The sequence below is a fragment of the Ambystoma mexicanum genome, chromosome 7q, assembly GCF_040938575.1.
Source record: "Ambystoma mexicanum isolate Mex_15411 chromosome 7q, UKY_AmexF1_1, whole genome shotgun sequence".
Lineage (NCBI taxonomy): Eukaryota > Metazoa > Chordata > Amphibia > Caudata > Ambystomatidae > Ambystoma > Ambystoma mexicanum.
Genome location: NC_090941.1, coordinates 472,355,246 through 472,373,942, shown reverse-complemented (window position 1 = coordinate 472,373,942; position 18,697 = coordinate 472,355,246). Strand labels below are relative to the sequence as shown.

The window sequence follows — 18,697 nt, the reverse complement described above, 5'->3', positions numbered from 1 at the left end:
ACACCACAAAAATATCTGTTTGGGGACATTGGTAAACAATCAGAGGTGACGAGGAGACTCTTTAACATCACATGCGCAGTGGCAAAGAAGTGCATTTTACAAAATTGGAAGAGTGCACAGGCACCGATAGTGAGTCACTTTCTTAAGGAATTGATGTATGTTAACGAATGTGAGGAACACTATATAATGTCACTCCCGAACCCAAGTAAACCGAAAGACATATGGGTCCAGTTTAGAATATATCTATGTGAAGCGGACTCGACCTGTAACAGCCCGGTAGGGCCAAGTGATCCACCAAATCAGTAATGCTGTCTTTGCTGTAATGTAACTGAACTGAACATTGATGTTCCAAATATACGCAATATGTGTTGTTGTTGCAATGTCATGTACCACAAGTATTAAATAAAGTTTTTTTTTAAAAAAAAGAATTGAATGGATTAAAAACCAATCCGGAAAAATCTAAAATACTGATTTTTTAAAAAATTCGATGAAGATCACTAAACCCTTCACTTGGTTTATGAATACAGATGGTCCCCGTAGTGAAGGAAATGGTAGGCTTGACTGTAAGATCATACCAGTTGAAGGGTGCAGTGTTGGCCGCGCTAGATGAGAAAAGCTTTCGGCTAGAATCACAGATGAAGAAAATTGCTAATAAATGCTGCAGATTTTCACTCCTGACGCTTATTAGGTATTACATAGGAAAGGTATTACCGGCCCTACTGTTCTGCTTTGATACAAATCCAGTCTCCTTGTCAGTGGACTGGGAAAGAATAGTGGGGATGCTAATGAGACTAGTCCTAAATCTCCCGACTGGGGTGCCAATCACTAGTTTAAGGTACGAATTAGGACTATCGTCAATGAGATCATGTGTAGAATGGAAGGCATTGACTGTGCATAGGCTGATCCTCTCCCCCCTCCACTTTCCCTGTATGAAGATGTACTAATGGGGTATAGTTTTTTTTCCCAATTTGTACTTAAAAAATTACAAGGGGAGTGTGCCGCTATTCTTATCGAAGCAGATTGTACGGAAGAGACACTTATCTAAAATCCAACGAAGGCTAAACAACTCCATATGACTAGGGATTGGATTTGCACCATAGCAGCAATGAGAAAATCTAGGATTTATGCCTCATTCACACTCTCAGATAAACCAAAAAGGTGGAGACCGAGGTACCTAGTAATATTTCCAGACCCTTCCATAAGAGCTAATTTTTTTAAGGTTCCGTTTAAATGTACTTCCCACATTGGAAATTCTAAGTATTAGGGATGTGGAGAGGACAGTGGTGCAAATTGCCAAAGATGCAATGAAAGTAAGATGTAAACTATTAGCCATTTGGTGACTGATTGCACTGGTACTGCTGAATTAAGAAGGCAAAGGTTGTGTAGCTTCGTGTACCTTTCCTGGTGGATAGAGACTGATAGTTTCGGGACCAGACTGTCTGCAGGAGATAATGGTTTTCTTACTGTGGAGGTGGTAAAAGTATTACGAGATCTGAAATTGCTGACCCCATATGTATGATTTAAATAATATTGTTGTGTTTTCGTTTTCTTTTGTTTATGAAGAATGAATTAGATCTTATCAGATTGATGTTTTATATTTTGACAATATCACATACATTTTTTTTTAAATACTCATGCCACCATCTCAACCCGTCTGTCTCTGCCATTCAACCTTTGATGCCTTCTTATTTTTTGCCCCTTGAAAAATAATTTTGGGATTTTTGTGTGTTTTCACATACGATCCAATTTGTGAATGAATTTATATCTAGTAGTGTGGACTTCTGCAATTACATTTATTTCAGTTTATACAAAGCATTGATCTGTGGACTCCAGAGGGTTGGAAAGGCAGCTGCAAGGGTTCTGCTAAATCTGGGTCGCAAGGATCACATCTTCCGGGCATTGCATGCTTTACATTGGCTCCCAGTGGAGGAACACACAAAATTCAAGGCGCTCTGACTCACAAAGTGTTCACCCACCGCATTGTCTGTAAGCTGTATTATTAGTTACCTTCTTAGAGCTCCCTGTTCTGCTTCGGACAATCATTTGATTACTCCCTAATTTACATTAAAAATAATTGGGGGCAGGTGAAGGGGGAGGGGGTATTTCACTCTCCATTCAGCAAAACTCTGGAACTCGCTACCAGTGACACTCGGGGGCATCGCAAATCCTATTGATTTTAGACAAACTGAAGGCCTTTTTGTTACCACCTTGATCTGGGGTTCTTTTGGCTTGGGGTTGGGAGGAAGTGTTATCTCCAACCTGGGCACTCAAAGGTTTTTTCTCTTGCTCAGCACAGTGAGGCCTTATCAAGGGGTATGTTTGCGCTTTATAAGTGTTGAAACAAACCATACACCTGAACAATTTAAAAGGCTGAAATTAGTTTCTTCCCTGCAACTCCCCTCTCCAACTTGGTCTGTAGTGTGCATGTGTGCGGTGGTTTGTTTGGACACCACAATCTCAACCCAGTACACTCAAGCTTAGTAATTTTAGATTTAAGACTCTGATTTCTGGTAGGGTATGTTATTATATAAAATAGTTTTGCAACCACTGAAGCCCACACAACCCCATCTACGAGTCAACTGCCACAGGTAAACAAACTGCCATTGGGGAACATTAACCAAGAGAATCCAAAAGTGTATCGGGATGCATACAGATTTGCATACATGTGGATGACCTGGATGAGGACTCATCAAGGGGGGAAAAAACAGGTTAACCAGTCAGAAGCAATGAAAACATTGACAAGAGGGGCAATTTAGGACTTTCAAATTCACCCCGTTTTACAGTCTACCTTAATCCCCTTCATACACAGTGGCCTTGATGGCTCAGCCACTGTTACAAATACAACTGTTAACAGCGAAACAAAGCAGAGGGCACAAATTCCTGCATACATCAGTAGCCAACTCAGGCCACCATACTTTGAGTTTGGGGAAATCCTCTTGCACCCGAAAGGAGCCCATGGTAATGTGGTCTCTTTCAACCATGACAATGGAAGATTAGCATTGCAGGGGCAACTAAGCTGCTACTTCCTTGGATATTCACTACACTTTCCCAAAACAAGACATTAGACTGGTTAATTCAACTGCTTTTACTGCAAAGAGACAAGCACAGACAAATGCACTTTCCAAACAATACACATACTTTGAGTGATGGGGCAATCAATACAGAATTTATATATTTTGACAAATAAACCAAAAGGGAACTTTTTGCTTAGACAGGAAATGTAATTTGTTAAAATTACCTTTGTCGAGTCTTCAGTGTTTTTTTTAATGCTTTCTGGTTTCTCCCACGTAGATTCTAAATGGAAACGAAACCAAAGTATGCTAGAAGTCAGATAATTTTGTACTGTAAACAAGGTTGCTTGAAAAATATTCCTAATTGTGCTTTTAACAAACGTAGAGCAATAGGCACCCAGATAAGACTGTGGAGATGGTTGCTGAGCACAACTGGCAACTCATAATGAGGCAAGGGATACATTAATGACTCCTCTTTCACCCTTACATTATCAATGCATCTTATGTTTTTTTAAGAAAACTGCATACAAATGGGGGTTGTTTTATCTTTAACTGCTCCAAGTGTTGTACCACTTACTTGTATCCAACTTCAAGAGTATTACTAGTGGCCCCTTTTCACAAATGAGAGTCCATTAAGTGACTCTGTTGTGTCTTCATCCACCATATATTTGTTGCTCTATACACCTCCCTATTAAATACCCTTTTTCTGTTGTGGACAGTAAAAACATCACTAGGAACTCATTGCAGGCATGGTTACGAGGAAACAGGACGGGGCAGTGCCTGGATGACATGTGATGTTGAGGCGACTACCCAGCCGGGTGACTGATTAATAGTGGTTACTGCAGAGTTCTGCCAGGGAGTGTGGGACAGTTGGTGTTAGCAAGGGGCGTCACATGGGCCAACATTTATTTACTTGCTAAAGACGACTGGACGGATTTAGGAAAATGCATACACTCCTTGAATACAGCAGGATGGTGAGTCAGAGCAGGCAGTCCTCAACAATGGAACTCTTAGCGAGCTATTTCAACGATCCTGTGGGAAGAGTCTAGAAAAACCAACCTTTAGAGTTAGGTTACGGAGTGTTCTGAAGTTAGATCTGACCAAGCAGCCAGACTTCTCCATTAGAAGGCTGGAGTAGTGGTAGTCGGGTACTGCTAATCACCCAATAAAGTTAAACCTACAGAGTACATTTCCAGAACAATATACACTTCATCCAAAAGTCAAGCATTAATACATCTTAAAGTGAAGTACGCATGAAAACAGCATAGTGTCTAAAAGAGACAAAACAGATTAAAATAAACCAGTACAACATTTTACAGATTAAAATGCATAAGCTATTTTAGAAGCCTTAAAAGGTTTAAAAAAGGTGACAAATGCAAACTAGTCCTTTAAAAATCAAAGGTAAAAGGGCGTTACCTGACGAGACACCAGGGAAGAGGTCTCCCTGTGATCTTCCGGTCTGAACTGGCCCAACCATGTGCGTGCAACATGACGTCTGTGCCTCAGGACCGGAGCAGACAGCCAGAGCCAGAGCGAGCAGACAGCCAGAGCCAGAGCCAAGAGAAGAGCGAGCCGAGAGAAGAGCTCAAGTGTGCCTCGGGTCTTATCGACCATGGTGGGGCCACAAGATCCACCAAGTTGGGGCTTAACAGGGTGGGGCTCAGGTCCCTTACTCTACCGGCGGCAATGTAGCGACACAGAGAAGCTACCACATCTCTGTGCCACCCTGGTGGCCGACCAGTGAGCAGTCTAAAAAGAACAAGAATGAGGGGTCTCAAAAAGAACATCAGCACTAAATTTAAATCCCACGTCCAAACAAAATGGAGCAGGAGAAACATATTGGAAAGACACCCAAGGAACTGAAAAACTGTGGGGATTGTGAAAAACAAGCCCTGCTCATGGGGCCTCTTGAAGACAGAAATGGCTGGAAGATATCCTTCACTGTAACAATCTGTAGGCCCTTCAGGGCCAAAGACAGAAGAAATTCCAACACAGAGGGAGTGGAGCAAGTAAAAGCCGCCACCTGCAGGCATAAATGGACTTGGTGGTGAGTCTTCTACCAGATGGGAGCACATCCAGAATAACATCCAACAAATCCCACTCCCTATACCTTAGCCTTTCAGCAGCCAGGCATGAAGATCCAGGCTGCGGAAGGTTTGGGTACAGGACCCTCCTATCCGAGTGGGAGAGGAGGCCCATCCTCTATGGAAGACTTCTGGGAGGGCAGATGGACATGTCAAACAACTCAGAGTACACATTCTCTGGGCCCAGTTCCAAGCGATCAAGATCGTGTCCCCGAACAGATGCCGTATGAGAAACAGCGGAATGACCGGGTTCAGTGAGACTGCATAGAGCAGGTCAAAGTTGCATTTGACTGTCAAGGTGTTCCCCACAGCACCCAGATGAGGAAATTCCCTGCAGGAGAACCACCTGCACTTTCGGTTTACGCTGGAAGCAAAGAGGTCCACCTGGGGAGTACCTGAGGGAGAAAACCTCCTCCAGAACGTCCTGGAAGAGCTCCCACACATGGGTGTGACAATTCTGTCAAAGACCTGTATCAACAAAAAAAACCTGGACAGCCCATGAGCCAGGAGGGGCCTTGGATCGGGTCTCAAACAAACCCAGGCATCCTTTGCTGAAGCCCTCTTGGGGCCAGGCTCATACTTCGTGAGGACTTGCGTTTTGGGACTACTTTGTTTCCAGTGCCAGCCAACATGGAGGCACCCACATAGCTTGGTTCCCTTGGAACCAAGCTATGCGGTATAGTGTTTTGGGTGTGGTAGCCTAGGAACTACTCTACCTGGACTACTTTTCTGAAGCTATTTAAACCACACCGACTAGAACGACACGCTTCGCGTTAGTTTGCAATCCTGCAACTTGACGCTCATCGTGCTCAGCTGTACCTGCGAACCTCGGAAGAACAGCATCTGAAAAACAAAAGGACATTGTTAATAGCAGCTGCTTACCTGTAATTCCATCGCTAGCTGCCCTCAGCTCCTGCAAACAGCATCCAAGGATCAGCGAGCCTCCCGGACCGACGGATCTGCAAAAAAAAAAGAAACAGGACATTAGACATTTTACAATCGTGCCGGAAGTGTACCTCACGAGTTGCCCATCGACCAGCATCGCCTTGGGACTTCTTGCTCCGGGTGAGCATCGCAATCTACGGGAACGAAAAGAAAACAGGTTAGCAAAGGCAAGGCATCATAGCGCTGCGCATAGCGCCTACTTACCGCACCAAGGCGCTTTCGATGCACCATCATTTACCGGCGAGTCCCAACTCAGCCAACGTTCCACAGTGAACTTCCACGCACCTAAGGAAAGAGAAAAGACATTATTTAAACCAAAGAAAAGCATACAAGCATAACAGTAATAAGACCTACCTGAAAGACTCAAAAGGGCCGGCATCAGTGAAGTAACTAGATCGCACACGCCCACAAAGGACAACGCGCCCCTGCCAAGAAGGCAGGACGGAGAGCATGCCAAAACCCATAACAAGGTGAGGAAAGGTCCGGGGGGGCTGCGGGCATACGGGGTGTTGGGAGGCTCTTACCCCAGTTGCCCAGTCTTGAACATTGCCCACCTGTATTCCAGGCAGAACTTCTCCGCTGATCACACCTGGGAGCCGCTGAGAAGGATACCAGAGTCCCCACAGCTGGGTGGCGTCCCCGTGGATACCAGGTGAGCGTAACAGATTCACAGGATCTCATCACTTCTCCACAGAGGGGAGTCCTTCCCTGTGAGGCTTGGGAGGTGAGCCTGCTACGCAACAATCCCCATAGATGTAGCAGAATGCGAGACCTCACAGGGAGAGACTCCCTCATGGGGCAAGAAATCCTACTCCATGATTGAACTCTACAACCCCCTTACCTTTGAGATCAGGCAATCCTCAAGTTCATCCAAGAACCAACCTGAGAAGACTACTGTCTTATTGTACGACTCCCTCCTTTCCTTTTATAAAACATGACAATACCAACACAAGGAGGAACACACAAAGTGGTCATGAGCCATCTCTCAAAAGTACTGAAAGAGGAAGATTGAAGGAGCGATGCGAACTACTCCTTTTCTAAGTATTGACCGTACTGAGAAGAGGTGGCCCCAAGGAAGCATGAAGAATATCTCATCGATACAAAAGAGGGACTTGGGCACTCCACTGGGGAGGACCCAGCTGCAGACCGTAAAAAGCAAGAAGGGACTTACTGAAAAGAGAACCTGGCGTGAAGTTGGTCAACCCAGCGGAGGTACAAACCTGGCAACTAGGAAGCAAGCAGAAGAAGTTGGTCCTCGATTGTGAGAAGTTGTGGAAGTCTCATAAGAACTCCCCATTGTGGAGCAGCGAACCGACCTAGGCAGAAGCTGGAGGCAGGCTAACAATAGCGTGACCTCGGGCAGGTGGACCATGAAGTCCTTCAACTATGCGGACAGCGAAAAGCCTAGTAGGCTGCGATACAGGAGGGGGCGGAGAGAGAGACAATGAGAGCAGTCAGTGAGAAGACGCAAGACTAATGCCCCGGGAAGAGCCAGTGACATGTCACCACAAGAAAGAAGGCAACGAGAGTCACAGGAGACCCAGTAGGGGTTTGGGCAATACTGAAGAGTACTTTGGAAGTAATCTCCTGCGTCACAGAAATTACTGAGAAGGCATGTTAAGGAGGGTGGCCTGTGTCGCTAATTTTAAACTAGACTGTCTGAGACAGGCATGGCGCTTGATGAGTGTGCCTTCTGCGAAGATGTGGCCCATATTGTCTGGTGTATCGTGATTATTCTTAGAGATGCAGTTAGTTAGATACCTGCTTGACCTCTGATATGGTGTTTAATCATTGTGATTTTAGGGGTTCTGGAACTGCTTCAACCTGGTGTTCCAAGTCATCCCAATTGTAGCAGCCATTACTAGCTAGGAGTGTAGTGTAGTGTTATTTGTAATTCCGCTGAGGAGGCAACCTTTCTTCCGAAAGTGTAGATTTGTTTTCCTTTCCCTGCCTGGCAGGGCTTCAGCCGACGCCAGAGGAGTGTCAGCCCTCTTTCTGGTAGTGGTCGATGAACAGTGAGTCAGGTTTTAGCTGAACCCTAATATGCAGGGGGTCTGTAGGCGCTAGCCGGATTAATTTTTTCGATTCTAGGGTTAACCGCCCTTCTGAGGCTAGGTTTAAGGAGATCCACAAGCATCACACAAGCATCACACACACACACAAGCATCACACACAAGCATCTCACACACACACACACACACACACACACACACAAAAAGCGAAAGATCGATCATACTAAGTCGTATATCAGCTATCGAACTACAACTGAAGGACATTAAAAAGAGCAGGGCAACAAAAGAAGGCAGATCATGGATTCCAGCTTGGAGGGGCGTGGCTAAACGTCATGTAAGGAGGACGCTTTCCACGCAGCTCCGCATGATGTGCCCTTGATTTTGCTGCGAAATAGCGGTTTTGCCCCACTATTCCTATTGAAACTTGCCACACCCGTAGCTAAGCGCCCAGAGCACCTGCACAGAAAATTTGGGGCCGCTGCGACCTCCCGGTGCAGAGTTATTTGGCGAGTGCTGAGATTCGCTGGCACCAGAAAATGGCGCCTGCCTAGCAGAGGACGCCGTACGCTGGAGCGCAGCCCATGCTACAGACGGCCCTGGGGACAAGCGTGGTGTGCGGCGCCGAGGAGGTGATCTGAGCGCCGAGCGGGAGGAGCGGAGACAAGACCACCCCACGCTGCGACAGCATGTGCTCTGGTGCCCCCCCCTGAGCCCTGGGGGAGCCCCGGCGCCGAGCGGCCAGCGGCGTACCGCTGGACCCCAGAAGACATCGAGCCCACCCGTGAAGGAGTCGGCGGGGCGCCGGGGCTGCCGACGCGAGCGGAGGAGCCTTGGAGGAGACCCAGCCCGAGACACGCCCCCGCGAGAAGGTGGAGAGCGAGCGGCCCCGTCGGGTCTGCTCGCGACCGGGGAACTCAGCGCCTGGGCTGCGGCACATCCAGTAAGCAGAGGTCGGCGAGGAGAGGCCCGCCCAACGAACACGGGGTAAGGAGGAGGTCGGAGGGGGGTCCTAGCCGCCAACACCAGCTTCACCCAGTAGATAAGCGGCCCCCTACAATAGCACCCCAGCTTGTGGCACTGCACGCACACAGGGACTGCACCCGGCCCGGTGGGACGTGGGTCCCGGGCTGGCGCCGACAGCCAACCGCACCCCGTGGTGGCAGCTGAGGACTCGGCCTAGGGTGCCCACGCCAGGGAGAGGCGCCCATTTTGCACAGTGGCCAGATCTCGGACCAGCTGGCTGGGGACCCTTGAGCGCCGCTTCGACCCGGGGCGTGAGCGTACGCCCCCCCTGCTGCGCTCGTGGCCCGGAGGGTTCGCAGCCAACACATTCTATTGGCCTAAACCACAGCGCAGTACCGCAGACAGCCTTGCAGTGGCCCGCCTGGTCAGCTAGAGGCAACAAAAGCAAACCACGGCAAACAACCATGGAAACATTTACGGCCTGTGGCCCAGCCAGCCTTGACACCAGCACCTCCAATACAGTAGCACTGCAGGAAAAGACCCCAGAACCAGCAAACTCACAGCTTCTGGAGGCCATTAAGGCCCTACAGAAGACCATGGAGGCTAAAATCGACGCTGTAGCAATTGACCTGAACCTGTGGAGACAGGATGTCCGCGCTATTGCTAATCGAACGGAAGCACTGGAGTCCCAGGTCCGCGAGAACACGGAGGCAAAAACCCAGATACTCAAAGATGTGGATGCTTTGGCGCAAAAGGTTAAAAACCTAGAGGACAGAGCTGATGAAGCTGAAGGGAGGGCGCGCCGAAACAACGTTAGACTCCTTGGACTTCCTGAGGGTATTGAAGGGAACGACCCCACGAATTACGTAGAGAACCTCCTGCTACAGGAAATTGGGGCCGGTAAGCTGTCGCAGTGCTTTACCATTGAGCGGGCACACCGTTCCCTCATCAAGCGGCCGCTCCCGGGGGCCCCACCCAGGCCCATAATAGCCAAGGTGCTCAATTATAGCGACAGGGAGGCGATCCTCGCATTCTCCAGATCGGGTGGCACCATACAACGCGACTCAGCCAAAGTGGCCATATACCCAGACTATACATTCCAAGTCCAGATGGCGAGGGCCCAATTCATCTCCACCAAGGCACGACTATAAAACGCAGGCCTACGCTACATGCTTCTCTACCCAGCCAGGCTGAAAGTGATACACAATAGTAAAGCACTACTGTTCGATACACCAGCGGAAGCCAGTGAGTGGTTGGACAGGGAGCAGATCCTGGATATTGAACCCAGAGAACGCAGGCCGCAAAAGCAGCACCCCAGGTGACACAAGTCGCCCAGCTATGGCGCTGGGCCAGTACGGAATTCAAGAAGCACCGCACCGCAGCAGCATTGATCCCCACAGGAGTTGCTCGGGAGTCCGATAACTCCTCACAAGTCAACAACAGAAGAGTTCCTGCTTCAGGACCCCCGAAGATGTTTGGGTGCATTAAACCCACCTGTAGGGCACCTGGAGACCTTAGGTCAAATGGAGCGGAAACAGGAAAGTCAGAACGAGGGGAACCTCGCTGGACGTGTTATGTTAGAGGGAAGTTCAAGTTTTTTGGGAAGGGGAACCCAGACCAGGGGACCCCAGTTGGGAATTAGCGAGTATTCAGACCCAGGTCCACCTAGAGCGCCCAAAGTCGCCGGAACCCTTTATAGACTTACCCTAGGCGCAAGCCCGGAACACCAGACCACCAACTACACATGGCTGATAAAATTAGAATCATGACTTGGAATGTCAGAGGGATGAACAGCTACGTCAAACAGCGTAGAATTCACTCATTCTTGAAACGAAGCAAAGTCGGAATTGCCTTCCTGCAGGAAACACACCTGGAAGCTCCTAAGTTGGCGGCGCTGGCCCGGATCTGGAAAGGAACGATGATAGGCACCACGTTTTCTACATATGCTAGGGGTGTCCTCATATGGATAGCCCCCTCCATCCCTATACATCTAATCCACACGAAAACAGATGACGAGGGAAGAATGGCCTTGAGACATGGCACCATAGAAGGGAGGAAAGTCTGCCTGATCAACTCCTATGCCCCCAACCATGATGCCACAGTCTTTTTCCATTCTCTATACACTAGGTTGGGCCCGTACAGAGACTGTATCTTGATATGGGGGGGAGACCACAATTGCACCCTAGATCCCCGCATGGACAGATCTGACAGCAAGCACTCCCGCCGCTCCCCGCCGGCCAAAATCCTGAAAGATCTGACACAACAGTTTGCACCGGTAGACCTCTGGCGGGAACATCACCCTGAAGCAAGAAGATACTCCTTTTACTCGCCCCCGCACGCAGTGTACACTAGAATAGACTACTTACTAGTGAGCGAAGAACATCAGGCCTCATTTGAAGACACACAATATCAGGCTAGAGTGCTATCTGATCATTCCCCACTCACAACCACTTGGACAGTGCTAGCGCCTCAACCTCCTGCACCAACGTGGAGGCTCAGGAGTGAGGCTCTACTTGATGGAGCCTTCAGTGAACAGATCCGCGGCTGCACGTTGGACTACTGGCAAACTAACGAGAACAGTGTCCAACACGTCCGCACGGCATGGGAGGCGTACAAGGTAGTGATGAGGGGGGAGATGATAGCTGCCACAGGGGGTGCTGAGAAATCCATATTGACCATGCTGGGTCGAGATGAAAGCGAGCTGAGAGAACTCGAGGCCGAGTCCTCACCTGACCCTGCCCACATAAAGATGACTCTGGACCTCAAACAGGCATGTCTAGTCCACTGGGAAAGACTGGGGAGACTTAGCTATGCAAAACACATAGAGAGGAAGCACGCCATGGGTGACAAACCGGGGAAACTACTAGCGTGGCTCTATAAACGCGAAACCCCTAGGAGGCCCATTTGCCTCATACACAGACCCGATGGAACATCAACGCACACGCAGACCGAGATAAACTCAGTATTCACGAAATACTACCAGGCACTTTACGCCAATCCCCCATCGGCTGCCGACACCGATATTGAGGACGTACTAGGTATTATCAGATTGCCCACACTAGAACAGCAGCATACCGAGGCCCTAGATGACCCCATTACCCCCGAAGTGGTGGTAGCAGCCATCAGATCACTCCCCTCCGGTAAGACACCGGGCTCCGATGGACTCCCGGGGGAGTTTTATAAAATTTACGAGGACACATTAGCCCCCTTATTAGCCCAAGTTTATCAGGAAGCTTACGACGCAGGTACCCTACCGGACACCATGCGCGAAGCTGTGATTATACCGCTCTTGAAACCGGGCAAAGAGGGGGACGATTGCAGCTCTTACAGGCCCCTGTCCATGCTAAATGTAGACAACAAGATCTTGACGACACTGCTGGCCAGGAGGTTGAGAAGAGTGATCCCACAGCTGATCCATCAGGACCAGACGGGATATGTACCTGGGCGCTCCATCACAGAGAATATACGCAGACTACACCACGTCATCCATAGCACCGAAGGCAGGTCAAGCAAATGCGCAGTGGCATCCCTAGACGCCACTAAGGCGTTCGATTCCGTCAGGTGGGATTGGCTTCAAGCCACTATGGCCAAAATGGGAATAGGGCCAGCCTTCCGAAGATGGGTTAAGCTAATCTATACAGACCCCACAGCCAGAGTGCGCACCAATCGCACCTACTCCGAGAAATGGCATCTTCACAGAGGCACGGCTGTCCCTTCTCCCCCATGCTATACATCATAGCAGCTGAGCCCATTGCTGCATACCTAAGACAAGAATACGGGGATGGGGGCATTGAGATTAACGGGGTAGCCCACTTAGTCTCTATGTACGCTGACGATATGCTCCTTTACCTAAATAACCCCTAACACTTACTCCCGTACATTCTCAAAACCTTAGCGGGGTTCCACAGAATCACTGGGATCCAAATCAACCATGACAAATCCTGCATCTTCCCCCTGGCGGCCTTGAGCGGGGTCGAAGAGGCGAGCCTCCCTAGGCTGGCATTCAAGTGGGAGACATCCTCCTTCAGATATCTAGGTGTATCTATCCACCGAGATCCCAAGACTGAACATGCTCTGAACACAGTAAAAGCCAGAGACAGCCTAGAAAAAGCAATGATCCTCTGGGGCAGGCTACCGCTCTCAGTGGCCGGTAGAGCGGGACTACTCAAAATGGTAGCACTCCCCCGTCTCCTACATTACTTCACAAATGTCCCATACTACATCCTGCTGCAATTCTTCAGAGAACTGAATAAGCTTTGCAGGAGTTTCCTTTGGCAGGGGGGAAGGCACAGGGTGGCACTGGAGGTAATGCAGAGGCCCTATGACAAGGGGGGCTTGAAAATCCCAAATTTTGAACTATACTATCTGGCAGGCCAATAAAAGCATGTGATCCAATGGATGGCAGACGAAACAACAACAGACACCCGACTCCTACAGCAAGCGGTCTCCCAGGGGCTCCTTAGAGACCTCCTCTGGACCACACCCAAAACAAAGCAGAACCACCCATACCTAATCAACCTCGGGATCCGGATTTGGAAGCGAGCCTGCAGAGCTGTGAATGCTAAAGACCCCTACTCTCCTCAGATCCCGCTGGCAGCCACAATGACCGCTAGACCTGATGGCCAGATGATAATTAGGAACATATGGGAGCCCTATGGGATTGCCACCCTGGGCGACCTGGCGAACGATCAAGGCATCCTACCATTTGAGGAGCTGCACGAAACCACGGGACTACCCGCAGGTCACTTCCTGTTGCACAGAGCCATAATAAGCACTCTCAAAACCCGATGGCCTGAGGTTGATGACTATGAAGCTGAGACAGAGGTAGTGGAAAACATGCTGAATGCGGCTGAAGGGGGACATGAAACCTCAAGGATTTACGAGTCGCTGCTCGACGGCACAACCAGACAAGACCTTAAATGCAAAGGAAAATGGGAGCAGGAATTAGGCCTTCAGTTTGGGGACAAAGAATGGCAAGTCATGGTAAATTACCACAAGAAAGTGTCCAGAAACGCCTGACTACAGCTTATACAATTCTACATCATTAACAGAGCCTACCTTACCCCAGAGGTTATCTCTAAATTTAAAGGTGCAGGCATCACAGAATGCCCTAAATGCAGAGAACCTCGTGCTGGCATGACCCACATGTTTTGGGGCTGCCCTGCACTTCAAACCTACTGGAGGCAAATAGAGACAAAAGTGATGGAAGCAGGCATAACCTTGGACATTCAGTCTCCAAAGGCGTGCATACTGGGCAAATACAAAAAACAAGAAGAACAGACCACTCAACAAGATGAAAGATCTGATGTACATACTGGCCAATAGGCGCATCGCAATGGAGTGGAAGAGGCCTAGGATTCCAAGCATAACACAGTGGTGGGAGGACCTCTGCAAATGTTCGACAGTGGAAACAGGGGCCTGGGAGAATGCCCAGCGGGAACAGAAACAGGACTATAGCGAAGACCTGCAACAATGGTCATCGCTGACGGTGACACTATTCCGCCCCCAAGAGGAAACCTCCTCTAACGAAGAAGCAAGCAGTCCACAAGGGCTCTCCAACTAAGTCGAACAATAGGGAACATGGGTTGGACCTGGGGAAGTGGGAGGGATGGGTGGGGAGGGGGTTCACAAAAGTTATGTTGTTTTTTCTTTTGTATGTTACGATAAAACAATAAAATAAATTAAAAAAAAAAAATCATGGATTCCAGCTTGGGGGTATTTGAAGAGGACATAAAACATTGAAAACATTGCAAATTCATCCGCGATAAGAACAATGATGGGTCTGGTCACATTTACACTTTTGCAAGGAGATTTGATAATTTGGGGTAACTGTTGATTGATAACTCTTCGGCCGCAGCCTCATCCACAGTGGCATCCACATCCTCAGAGTTGGATGCGTATAATTATGACAGTGACATACCCAGGGTAAAATTATGTTTTTTTTTTTTTAAGAGGATATGCAGCTCCTTTGCCAGGGTGGCAAACTACAGAAGGGGGGTAGGGGCCACGGAAGAGAATATGGGACGTGTCACAACAACCACAAATAGATTCATTGTGGAAGGCGGGGCAAGGGAATTTGGGTCGGCCACCCAAACCAGACCAACTCGTTATGGGGGCCAAGGCGGGAAGGAATGCCCTCCGCTGACATCACATGTGAGAAACCTAAGGGTATTCTCACTGCTACTCCCCTGAATCCTCTTCTCAGGTGGCCAGGGAAAGGTTGTCGCTTTTGGATACTAATCATGGGGGGCGGAGAAGCGAGGGAGGATAACCTGGGCGGAGGGTACTTGGGGATTGAGAGTGTGGTACCCTCGGGTGAGACATGGCACCCCCCCTTTCCCTGTTGAGGAACAACCTAGCGCTAGCCCGCACCCGGCCTTTGTAGGCTACTGTAGAACAACTCCCCTCATTTCCCAACATTTGAAAGTACTGGGACGAAGAAGAGGAGAAAGAGTAATGAACACTACACCTTTTCACCACTTTGTTAACGGGACCAGGGAGATGGAAGCAAAGAACTGTGAGGGTCACGCATGTCCCTTTAATTATCGTCAGGCAAGTCTGATGGTGAATCCACACCTGCAACCTGTTGAAAGGTTACAGTTGTATAAAGAGAGGCCAGTGAAACAACATGGAGAGAGAGTGAGAGGGATGCCTGAGTAGAAGCTGCCAGCAGGGGACCCGGGTCATGAGGAGGCAGCCGTGGTGGGGCCTGACAGGAAGCAAGGATGCCGGCAAAACCCAAGAAGATTGTGGAGCCCCCAGGCCAGGTGGGCCATGGGATTGCCTCAAGAATGGAAGACTTTGTGCTAGGCTGCATATAGCAGCATTTGAGAGCTAGCAGGAAGTAAAAGACGCTGTCCACGTGGAGGAGGCAGAGACGCCGGCAGGTGCTGCAGAGCACCAGAAGTGCGAGCGGGGATTGCAGGGAGTGTCGGGGAAGTCACTCGGAGCCGGGCACCTCTAGAGCATTGCATGCGAGTAACGCAGTGCCGGTTAAGACTTACGAACGCCGAGCAGGGCGCAACTTGAACTAAATATATATTGAATATCGAATTAAATGCAAAACTTGATACAATGATGAAACCTATATATATTGAATACCGAACACAATGAAAATTGGAACTTAGGCCAAAGCAGGCATATTGAAAACAGAACTTGGTTTCTGTTGGGCATTAGCTTTGCCCATAAAAAATGAAGAGGAAAGTGCCCATTTGAAAAGCATTATGCAGAAAATCGTGCCAGAGTGAAGTGTAACAAAAGGAGGGGTATGAACCAGACCCCCAGAAAATGAACTTTATAACTGGAAACAGCGCGACAAGGGCAAATCCTGGCAAGCGAGTTGTGACAAGAGGAGACACCAGGAAAGTGTGAAACTGCCCCTAAGGTCAACAGGCTGAGACTTGGCAAATTAATGTGAATCTGTATAATAGGGACAAGTGCAGATTGTCTTGTGTGAACTGGAGAGATTGGGGTTTTCTGGTTACGCGACCTGTGATGGGTGGACTCTGTGGGCTGACAACTGTGCCTAGACCAGTGAGCCCCAAATAAGGATAACTAAAAGACATTATAAGAGAAACCAAAGGAGACGCACTATAAGTAGACTGGTGAGGCTAACCAGAGGATGTTTGTTAATTGTATTTCTATAGCGCACCTGACCCGGAGGTATCTGGGGGCTCGTAAGGCAAAGGTAAGTAGTTACAGACATGGAGATTATACTTGATACAAATTGGTCATACAAAGGCATAACAGTCATGTACAGATAGTTACGGGTAGAGGTTACAGACATAGGTACAAGTGGTAAAGTTTACAGTTGCATAAGCAAGTAACTAAAGTGCCTAGGGGGCAGACAGGATATGGTGGACATATTGGCAGAGATCAAAATAACTAGTAGGATTTCACAAAATATTAGTCTGAGGTTCATGACTAACAAAAGTTTAAGGTAGGTAGTTGCTGTGGTCTAGTTCTTACTGAGTAGCCAGGAGATGACATTTCTCCTGAAGTTGGAAAAAACCTGGATGGATTTAATAGCAGGTGGGAGGGTGTTTCACAGTTGGACGGCCATGACCGCACTGGCGTAATGGGGGCCCCCGCAGCCACTGCAGTCCGGGGGCCCCAACTAGCACATGTCCTGGAGGGGGCCCCACTTTGTAAAAACATTTTTTTAAAAAGAAGAATTCTTTTTTTATTCACTCTGACTTCATAAAGAAATTATTTCTGTAACAGAAATAATTTCTTTATGAAGGTAGAGTGAATTCTAAAATAAACTATCTTTTTGAAGTCTGAGGTCTTGCCCTGCCCAATGACATGGAAGACCCCAGGCTGGAGGCCTCCATGTCATGGGGTGGAGGAGCCCTATGACTTCTAAACAGTTTATTTTTGAAGTCACTGTGCCTTCATAAAGAAATTATTTCCGTTATGGTTCGGTCCTTAACGGAAATAATTTCTTTATGAAGGCACAGTGACTTCAAAAAGAAACAATGGGCTTCATTCTAAGTATGCAGGCCGGAAACAACGGTGCTGGTAAGCTTACAGGCCCCGTTGTTTCCAGACCGGCATTCTACAGGTCTGCCTGCCAGAGCCGCTGTGCAACAGGTCGGAGCCTGCCGGGCACAGCGGCCACGGTAGGCAGACCGTCACAGAAGCACCGGCACTGTTAAGAACGGTGCTGGTGCTTCCGTGTTCCCCATTCCCATAGAGTTCTATGGGAATGGGGGAACTACAATTTACCAGCGTCTGACTTTACGGGCCGCCGGGGCACCAGGAAGTCAGGCGCGGGTAAATCATTCCGAGTCTGGCGGCAACCCGCTGGTAGCACCAGCAGGGTTACCGCCAGACTCGGAATGAGGCCCAATTTCTTTTTGAAGTAATAGGGCTCTCGTCAACCTCGTGACGTGTGCATGTGTGAGTGTATTTTGAACGGGTGTACACTTAAATGTGTAGGTGGCTGTCTGTGAGAGTGTATGGTGAAAGGGTGCACACAAATGGATGGGTGGCTGGGTGTGTGTTTGTGCGTGTACGGTGAAAGGGTGCACACTTAAATGTACGGGTGGCTGCTTGGGAGTGCCTGTATGGTGAAAGAGTACACACTTAAATGTATGGATGGCTGGGTGTGCATGTGTGTATATGGTGAATGGTGTGTGTGCTTGTGTTCAGGGGCGGAACAAAACCTACATTTCAGGGGCTAATCCTTCAAATGTTGAGAGGCGCTAACTTCATGGGCAGTGGGGGGGCAAACTTATTTGTGTGGGGGCAGCTAACTTCTTTATGCATTTTAATGAGACTATGCTAGTGCAGCTTCAGTGTTACAAGCAGTTAACTCTCTCCTTTAAATCTGAAAGCACCCACTTATGGGCTGCTTTGAGAATGAGCATTCTCCTGTTCCCTCTATCCCCTTCCAATCACTCCCCTGGCATGCTAGTACTAAACCCACATCACAATTTAAATTGCCTAAAAAAATGTGGCATTTGAATGCAGGTACTAACAGTGAAATGCTTTAAGCTAACAAGGGCCCAGCAATTACTAAGAGTGAAACCCAGGTGCCGTTTAACATCTGTGTCCTGTTCTGTCCGGCATCTGCTCTGAAGGTCAGCCAGTTTGAGTCAACATAGCCCAAAATTTCAGAGGGGCAGGGGGGAGCGCTGAAGCCCTGTCGTCTCAATGGTGTTAATGCCACTACTTGGGT

At 48.7% G+C, this 18,697-nt stretch overlaps 1 protein-coding gene across 1 annotated transcript in view; it reads right to left on the bottom strand.

The window, feature by feature from the left end:
- Positions 1-18,697, bottom strand: part of WBP4 (WW domain binding protein 4) — an 807,881-nt gene that overhangs the window by 608,584 nt on the left and 180,600 nt on the right. Inside the window, exon 6 of the mRNA XM_069640150.1 lies at positions 3,239-3,294. Within this exon, the coding sequence (XP_069496251.1) occupies positions 3,239-3,294 (56 nt within the window). The remainder of the gene's footprint in view (positions 1-3,238; positions 3,295-18,697) is intronic.